The sequence below is a fragment of the Kryptolebias marmoratus genome, linkage group LG12 (genome assembly GCF_001649575.2).
Source record: "Kryptolebias marmoratus isolate JLee-2015 linkage group LG12, ASM164957v2, whole genome shotgun sequence".
Taxonomy (NCBI): Eukaryota; Metazoa; Chordata; class Actinopteri; order Cyprinodontiformes; family Rivulidae; genus Kryptolebias; species Kryptolebias marmoratus.
In genome coordinates, this window is record NC_051441.1 from 24964199 (window position 1) to 24974153 (window position 9955).

General features: G+C 38.7%; 1 protein-coding gene across 2 annotated transcripts in view; it reads left to right on the forward strand.

Moving 5' to 3' along the window:
• Window positions 1-9955, forward strand: part of LOC108248181 (protein TANC2) — a 91507-nt gene that overhangs the window by 27986 nt on the left and 53566 nt on the right. The window contains exon 1 of one of the 2 annotated variants that reach the window (XM_017436788.3): window positions 303-1118. The exons of the other annotated variant lie outside the window; for it this stretch is intronic. Coding sequence (XP_017292277.1) covers window positions 842-1118 — 277 coding nt within the window. The 5' untranslated portion in view covers window positions 303-841. Of the gene's footprint in view, window positions 1-302; window positions 1119-9955 lie in introns of those variants that run through there. 2 annotated transcript variants of the gene reach the window in all.

The window sequence follows — 9955 nt, forward strand, 5'->3', positions numbered from 1 at the left end:
ACATTTTTTAGTCTAAGTGCATTACCTTCTCTCATGCTCACAGTCTAAGTAATCAGATGCTTGTCTTGAGTTCCTTTGTAACTACAGCATTTTGTTGCTCTGCTGACCTTCATTTTTCCTCTCTGCATGTGATTTTTTTTTTTTGCTTTCTTTTTTTTTATTTTTAGAAGAAACAGGTCTGAATTGTCATTCTGAACTTTCCTCACACTTCTCTGTGTGAAACAGATTAGTCCCTTGGTTCGCTCCTCCTGCAGACCTTCCCTGAGTGTGTGTATGTGTTCTTCTTTTCTCTCTTTTTTTTTTTTTTTTGTTGGAGGAGGGGAGGTTTGGATTTGGAGTGCACTCAGTTGAAGGAGCTTGTCTTACAGAGTAGATATGGAGGCTCTGCTGCAAAAAGAAAAACTCTTTCTTCTTTCCTCGTGACTTTGACCAAAGACAGAATCTTCTGAAAAAAAGACAGATTTTCACTACTTGATGTTTTAGTTGCTGTTATCTCTCTTGAATTTGCTGCAACCTGTGAGCAAAACAAGGTGACTTTTTTCTGCAACAAAGGACACCAAGCAAAGGAATGTATGGTCTAGATCAGCTGAGAGTTTGGTAAAACTCTGCTCATGTTTTTCTTGTTTTTTTTTTTTTTTTTTTTTTTTTTAAAATAACAAAGAACCTTTTTTGAGCAAATGAGAAGTGCAGCTGTAATAATTTTTGCATTCGTCGCCATCCTGCAGCAGCACCAGTCTTTTTTTCTTATTGTTTCATTCCTGCCTCTTTCTTTGGATGTCCCTTTCTGCTGAAGGAGGAGTTCAGTCACCAGCCGTTTACTCTTAACTTGTCAGAACTGATCATGGACTGCACAACGGTGGTTTTAAAAGCATGCTCTCGCTCCAGAACCAAGTGGTGTCGACATCGGAGGTCCTCCATTTGTCAGTCGTGGATGCCTGTGACCGGCGTCTGTTGCGTAGGGACTTTGGGGGTTGTCACCCACGCCTCGTCTCTCTTGCACCGCTTGTTGTTGCACTTTTGCTGTTGCCAGACCTGTGAGGAGAGCTCAGAGTTGTGTCAGGACTGGGGAGATTGTCCAGTTGATGGGGTGGAGAGAGAAGGAAGAGGAAAAGTGGAAGGTGAGTATAAAGCCCTGTCCTGGAGATCTTGGTTCAGCAGGCAAACTGATGATCTCCAAAGAATAAAAGAACATAGTCTTGGAGTTCTTAGGGAAAAAGAGCAGTTTGGGGTCATTTTATGGAATTTGTAAACTAAAGTTCTCTGTTAGCTTTAAGATTTGTTTCTCTGAGTTTTCTATTCTTCATAGACTTTAGCAATTTGCTATTGAACTTTGATCTAATCAAATAAAATAATTAAAACAAAAGGTGCCATGTTTTGTTTTCCGGAGGTTTGGTAGTGATATTGAGGGTTTATTTTGCTTATTATGTGTGTCATCTATGACAGTGATTCTCAAACATTGGGGGCCCGCCTTCCTAAGGGGGCACAAGAGAGCTCAAAGGGGGCGCCAGACTTTAATGGCACAGAGGTTCAAAATGTTTAGCACATGTAAAAAATAGTAATCATTTAATAAAATGATTATTAAAAATCTGGGTGGATGTTTGTTTGCAACAGTTACTCACAGTTTCTTTCCTTCATATGCAACTTAAATTGATGCATATTTGATAAAAAACGCCAGTCCATGAGGACATTACTCTTTACGAAGTGACCAACAGATTCAGCATACTGAGTCAAACTTTAGCTGCAAATGGGAGCTACAATTCAAATAAAAAAGTCTGATGTTTGCAACTTTACTCACCTTTAGGAAGATGATGGAATTAGAAAACAAACAATAATTATTTCCTGTATTATTCAGGTGAAAGGGACTCTCCTGTGTTAAAGCGAATTCAGAGTGGGAACACTTTGTTGTTGGTGCAGGAATGGGGGCTCTGAGTAAAAAACATGGGTAACCACTGATCTATGATATAAAAACATCACACTTCCATGTTAAGTTTAAAAACTTGACCTTCTCTGGCTAAAAGTCTGTCCTATTGAGGAAAACTACAGAAACATGTAGTGGTTCACATGTCCTCATTGTATTGAGTTAATGAAATTCATGCAAAAGCTGCTTTACATGCATACCTGCTGCTGTGTTGACCGTTTGATTATCTGATTCTGAAACTCAGAACACGAGTCTGTTGAACATTGTTTAAATGCTGTGTGGTTACCAGCTGTCTGCAGGTATAAGATTTGTCTTATTCATTTCCTCACGTTCTCTAACCCTTTAAATAGATCAGTCTTTAGCGTATGTGTTGGTATTCAGTCATGTTGAACTTGATTGTCAGAATTTACCCAGTTTGACTGTATTTTGTAGAAATTTATCAGTATGAAAGCAGAATTATAAATTTTAAAATCTCTGAGCTTAACTGAGTAAACTCAGTAGCATTGCTATAATCTAATATTTATCTGTGCTATAAATAGACCTGTTCTCATAAATGTATGAATAATTCTACCTTTTTGTAAAATTTAACATGAGAGAATTTGGACTAGAGGGGACTGGTTCAGTGTCCTTTTAATCATTTTAGGTAGTGTACCTTAATTTTTGTTTTTGTATTGCCTATGCCTGTTCATAGTCCTTATACTAACTACATTTATCAGGTCTGATTTAACTTCTGCTTCAGAGTAGGAGCTTTCTTGTCTCTATAGGGACACTTGATTGATCCATACATAAACAAACATTGATTGGCTGAGCAAACTGAACACTCATCCAGCTCCCACATTATTAAAGCTTTGCTAAATTAGAAGATACTGAACTGTCCCTGTTGTCTGCTGTGTCAAGCTCATCTTTGAACGTATGCAGCACAAAGTAGACAGATCTGTCGGATGAGTATTACCTCCTAGAAGTCTTTCTTCTGAATGTTTGTAAAACTTTTTTTGAACTCTGATTTAAGTTTTAAACCAAAAGACCACAGCAGCCAACTATGGTACTGTTGTGGCAGCAAAATAACTTCCAGGCACTGTTAGATGAAATCACTCAGACAGGTGTATTTATATGTTGTGCACAAAATATAGAGAGCATTAAAGACAATTAAGAATTAACATCAGAGTCCCAGGTCCTAATGGGGAAGCTCCGAATCAAAGCTCTGTCCGCCCAAGTCCACACAGGAGCTTATATTAAAGATATTAAAATACTGGACCAGAAGGAGGAAAAGCAAGGCAGTCTGGTTCCCCTGAGGATAAAATTCAATATCACTCCTATAAACAAATTTATTCTGTGAGAACCCATGGCACTTGGAATAGAAGTCATAACATAATCAGGACTTATCAACAACAGGTGTTACCCTAAAATAAATCCTACCATAACAGGTACCATTCACTGTTTTTGCTACATGTCACATGCAAAAGTGACGTGGCCATGTGGACCGGTGGTTGAGTGTTGTCCAATCACAGTGTTCCTTAGGCACAAGTCCTTGGTACTTAGAACCACTAAGAACCGTTAAAACTAAAAGACCTGATGATTCTTAAAGAGTTATTAGAACAGTTCGGTCCAAAAACATCTGTCAGCTGCCTTGATGTGGGGGGTCGGCTACTGCACACCCATAGAATAAAAATAAAATTAAATGAATTATTTAATGATCATGATCAGTATCAGCTTGATTTAGTCAAAAATAAAACAAGTTAGATTATTTATGTGGAAATGTTGAGGGGTACCTATGCAGGTCCTGCTGGAAATTCCAACGTCTATCAACTTTCTTTACTAAAGCCCCCCCCCCCCCATTTATTATTTACTAAAATGATAAAGTGCTGACAATTTGATGTATAAACTATAGAAGAAGTGAAAGGATTGGTGGAAATAAGTTTATGAAAATGTTTAGACAGCTTAAAAGTAGTGACATTCTGTGGCAAAATTTCAGAAACACATCATTAAACTTTAACTGTGATTGTTTAAAAGATCTCAAAATGCCAGTTCAGTCATGTAAATTCCAATTTTCGGGAACCGATTTAAACTTTGAATTATGTTTCTACTGGAAAGTATGTCTGTCAAAGACGGCTGGGTTTTATCACTTGGTTCAACAAAATCCCATTTCTGTCTGTGGAGACATTTTTTAGTTTTTTGTTAAACTTATCTGGATGCATGGATATCTGTACAATATCCATGCATCCATTTTCTTTACCCATTTTTCTGTTCAGGGTCACAGCAGTCATTGTGTGAGAGGTGGGGGGCACGAAGGAGGAGTCACAAGTCCATCTCAGGGCTGCATAGAGACAAACAGAACAGACAGCCATTCACACACTCACTCACACCAAGGGACAATTTGAGTTATCAATTAAACATGTGTTTTTGTTCAGAGGGAGTAAACCGGAGTGCCCAAAGATAAACCCATGCTAGCACAGGGAGAACATGTAAATTGCTACCTGCTACCAAAGCTACAAAAAGTCATATATTTTGATGTATTGGTTTATGTTTCTTTTAAATTATCTTAAGGGGTAGCAAATAAAAAAATATGACAGAAACAGAAAAATAATGAATGAATAGTAAGAAGAGTGCTTCAATGCTTATGCAGTGACATTTTTAGTAGTAACATGAGGTTTAAGGAGAGAAAAGGAAAAAAGTGATAAAGGTATAAACAGGTGGAGGAAGGGAGGAAGAGAGAAAGGGGGGGAAGATGACAATAGAAGAGTTAAATTGGGTGACAGAATAAAGGGAATGGAAAGGATGATTTAAAAAAAGAAATTTTGATAGCAATAACTGAAATGAGAAGAGACAAAGTAAAAGAGGGAAATATAGAAAACTGAAGTGGATAGAATAAAAGATGACTAAAGGAAAAAGACTGAGGAGGAAATCAACAACAAGGACAGAAATGGAACAGTCTGTATCTGATCTTTTCATTTTCTTCTAAAAGCAACTCAGCAAACCCCGTCATTGACTGACCACACACCACACACACACACATGCTCTGTGGTTCCTTAGTTTTTATTTTCTGTGTGTGTGTGTGTGAGAGAGAGAGAGAGAGAGAGAGAGATGCTTTGCTGGTATTTTGTCTAGCAGTCAGCAGTTTCTGCCTGTAATTACAGACTGTAAGAGAGAGACAGAACTCGAGCTTCCATGCTGTGCATGCGCATATGTGTGCGTGTGTGTGGAGGGGTGGCAGGGTGTATACAGCTCTCCTGACATATTTAGGTCATGATAGTGAATATATTAAAGTAAAGATCAATCACAGTTTTATATTTGTACTCTTCTCAGTAGGGTTTGACTGTTTCTCTTGTGATTTGCTCTATTTTTATCATCCTCTTCTCTGATCTGATAGTTTTCAATTTTGTTTATGCTTGATTTAAAGATGAGATGGGACTGCAGATCACCAGGGCTACAAATTAAATGGGCAGGACTTCAATGCTAAAATCAATCCTTTGTCAATAAAAAGAAAACAATAGATAATAGATGGTAGTGTTTTTCTTGGAGCTGTTTTCATGTCTATCAGCAACACTGAAAATTTGGGGTTGGGTCATATAACCAAGGTTTATACAGAGAACCTTTTTCATAGAATACTGAATCATCTAAATCACAATTCTCAACACAACCAATCTAGTGATTGAGCCAAGCCCCATCGATTCATCCATTTTTGCATTCTTTCAAGGGTGTGGGGAGCTGGTGCCTATTGAGCCATGCCCCAACTTGTGATATTTTTTCTCAAAAAAAGCTATATGTTTTAGTATTTTTTTTAAAAAGGTCTTTAAAGTGAGCAATAGTTCCCTTTTTTTGTGCATACTTCAAAATGGGCCAAAGATAACAGTCTGAAAACATATTATAGTTATTATGCACCAAAAAGATGATTTCCTCAAGAGATGACAGGCAGAAATTTAGTGGATCAACTGAATGCTGTTGGTTTTGTCAAGTCTTTGTTGGATTTTTAATGTTCTGTTTAGCCTGTTTTGTTCAGGTCTTTGAATGAAGTTATGTTTGATCTTCCAGCCTCTGTAGGCGTTTGCTTCAGGTGCTTCAATTCTTCTCTCAGGGAGTAGCCATGAATGGTTATAAACCAAAGTTTTGTCTGTATTAGAGATATTATTCACATCTTAGTAATTTATGGGCGCCCACGTGCACCGTGCAATCGGATTATATGTCCCAGCCATGTCGATGCATTGGTCTTTTACAGCTTTGCATTAGTAAGAAAAAACTCCATTAAATGTTGAAATTAACTATTTGCAGCAGGTTTTTAACTACAAACATCCACGTTTAAAAAGAGCAGAAAAGCTAAAAAAGTGTAGTTTGAGTATGAAGAACTGAGCTCTTCTAAAGCCATTGTCATTGTCTCTTTTAGGGTACAAGTCTTTTTCTGCTGCACTTCCTGCTGTTTAGCTGTACTGTTCTCTCATTAGTGACACCTGCTATTCATGGGGGTAACTATAGTAGTGCCAGTATGAACAACAAAAAATAGTGTGTTTCATCTTGGTTACATAGATAAACTATTCTAGAAAGAAAAGTTAGAGCATGAATTGTATGGAGATTAGACTCTGAATCATGTTGTGATTAGACTGTAAATACTATCGTGATTAGATATTAAGTCATATCAAGATTAGAGGCCGAGTGACATTGTGATTAGAAGCTGAGTTGTAATTTGATTACAAGCTGAACTAAATCAAGATTGGAGGCCAAATTGTATTGGGATTTGAAGATGAATCAAATGATAATTAGACACAAATCTTATTGTCATTACTGGTTAAATTGTATCTAGAATATAGGCTGAATGAAGGCTAAATCACATTATGATTAGAGATTACATTAATTTTGATTAATGGCTGAATCATATCAGGATTAGAGTCTGAATCATACTGTGATTAAATGCTGATTTGTATCCTGATTATTGTGATTAGACCCTGAACTATATTGGAATTGGAATTGAATTAAATCATTATTAGAGGCTAGTTTGTATTTTAATTAGTGGCAGAATCATGATGAGATAAGAGGCTGAATCATAATGTGATTTGATGTTGAATCGTATCAAGATTAGAGACTCAATTGCATACTGATTAAAGGCTGATTTACCTCCTGAATAAAGGCTAAACTGTCTCGTGAATTCAGATTGAATTAATTGTGATTAGAGGCTGAATCATGTTGTGATTAAAGGTTTAATTATAGTGATATTAGAGATTGTAATGTGATTAGAATTTGAATTGTATTGATATTAGAGGCAGATTGGTATTGCAATTACAAATTGAATTGTATTGTGATTAGGGACTAAACTGTCTCGTGAATACAGATTGAATTACCGTAATTTCCGGACTATAGAGCGCACCTGATTATAAGCCGCACCCACCACATTTTAAGAGGAAAACCGATTTTGTACATACACAAGCCGCACCTGTATATAAGCCGCATGTGCCCACATTAAAACATGTAACACAAACACAAAATTAACCCAAACCCGACTTCAAGTCCCGCAAATGAAACTATAATCTTTCGCAGAGAGTTCAGGTCAAACTCCTCCTTGCCAACGTGCAAAAAAAATCCACAGGGTCTGGTCGAGCCTCTGTCTTCTCTCACACACCGCCGCGGGTTTTTCTTTAACCAGCTTTTTACCCCCTCTTCACCTTTTTTTTGTCTGTCCCTCACCTTTACCTGTCCCCACTTAAACCCGTCACCCCGCGTTTGTTCGGCCCCTCCTTTTTCATTCACCCGTGCAAAACATATCAGAATAAGTGTCTAAAATAAATACAAATAAATACATTACAAAAATATACAGTTGCAAATACATATTATACATGGGTTACACATATTTACAAAGAAAGACGGTACACCGAGAGAGTTTTCAAAGCTTTAATACGGTAATAATAATATAACTTTCATCCCAAACGGTGCCTGTGACAGGGCAGTTAATGGTAGCAACACGCTAGCAACACGCTCGCAACACAGTAAACAGGTCTGGTAAAAGAACATACCGTACTTGTAAAAATCACGGTAAGCCGTCCTCATCTTCCTCCTTAGAACTGAAGCCATCAAAGTCGTCTTCCTCAGTGTCGGAAAGAAACTGTGTCATATAGACGTCGTCACACACTCCCGCAGCCTCACTCTCGCTGTCACTGTCGCTGGAACTCTCATCCACTCCTGATTCTGTGCCCTCCTCTCCGTCACGCAGCAGACCGGCTTTTCGGAACCCGTTGGTGATGGTGGATTTTTTGATGCTGCCCCACGCTGTCAGGATCCACTGGCAGACTTGCGAAAAAGTTGCCTTTCGCATGCGGCCAGTTTTAGTGAAAGATTTCTCGCCGCTAGTCATCCAATTCTCCCATTCAACACGTAGCGCCACTTTAAATGCACGATTCACACTAATATCAAGCGGCTGCAAATACTTCGTTGTGCCCCCAGGAATCACAGCTGGAATGGAGTTTGTCCTCTTGATGGCTGCTTTCACAGAATCTGTGATATGTGCCCTCATGCTGTCCAAAACGAGTAATGCTTTTTTTCTATGAAAAAATCCTCCCGGTCGCTTGCCATAACACACGGTCAACCATTCTTTCATTAGGCTCTCTACCATCCACCCTTTAGCGTTAACTTTCACAACAATGTCTTTCGGAAAGTTTTCTTTCGGCAAAGTAATCCTCTTAAAAATTACCATTGGTGGAAGCTTCAGTCCAGATGCAGTGCAGCCCAAAACACAGGTGAAATGAGTTCTCTCATGTCCGGTTGTTTTCAGCGTGACAGATGCTTCTCCTTTCTTGTTGACGGTCCTGGTGAGGGGCAGGTCGAATGTGAGAGGTACCTCATCCATATTTATGATGTCGTCTGGTCCAATTGAATTCTCTGCTATCTTTTTTTGAAAGAATGTGTGAAAATGTGCGACTTGTTCCTCGTAGTCGGGAGGGAGTTGCTGACACAGAGTTGTCCGTCTCCTGACGGACAGACCTTTTCGTTTCATAAATCTAAGACACCACGACGGTCCTCCTTTGAAATCCGGAATTTTCTTTTCGGTGGCGATTGTTTTTGCTTTCAGTCTGATCTGCACAGTCGAAACACCTCGGCCATCTGCTCTCTGTGTGTTCACCCAGTCTTCTAGAAGGTTTTCGATTTCGGGCCACCTGCTTTTATTACCTCGGAAAGCTTTTTTCGTCTTTTTACATTTCTCCAGTTCTTCCCGCTGCCGTTTCCAGCGTCTCACCATCGATTCGTTTATGCCAAGTTTACGTGCAGCAGCTCTGTTTCCTTCTTTATCGGACTGCTCGATTGCTTTTAGCTTGGAAGCTGCGTCATATGCCTTTCTTTTTGCATTTTCCATGATGAGGGTATGTTCACGCTAATTTAATTTATGCACAAGACAAGAAGTTGCAGTCTTCCTCGACGCATATATTCCACCGATCTAAATCTTACCTTTTCTACTCGAGCGCCGCTGGCGGCCGTTAGAAAAATTACATAAATTGGCCGCATCACTGAATAAGCCGCAGGGTTGAAAGTTTGGGAAAAAAGTAGCGGCTTATAGTCCGGAATTTACGGTAATTGTGATTAGAGGTTGAATAGTACGGTGATTACAGGTTGAATTTTATCTTGATTTAAAGCAGTGGTTCCCAAACTGTGGGGCGCGCCCCCTAGGGGGGCGGAGTGCCATTGCAGGGGGGGCGCAAGATGGATGAATAAAAAAACAAAAAACAAAACAGTGCCTGACTAAGCATAATGGACAGGTTTTTTAACGCCATCTTGCACAAAAGCTGTTTTAAATGTACTGATGATAGCAAAGTTGAATATTGTTACAAATAAAAAAAAGAAATATGTTTGAAATAACACTGACAGCAAATAATGCTCTTCTACAGTATAGAATTAAAAAAAAACAGTTACACAAAAGTGTTTCACTGTAAAGATGATTTGTAGTTTGTTTTGTTGCAACCTGAAGTGTGAAATAAACTGCAGTAGAGTTTGAAAACAAAATGAGTGTCGATGTCTGGTTGAACAATGTCTGCCCAGTTATTTTATTTTTTTTGGGGGGGGGGG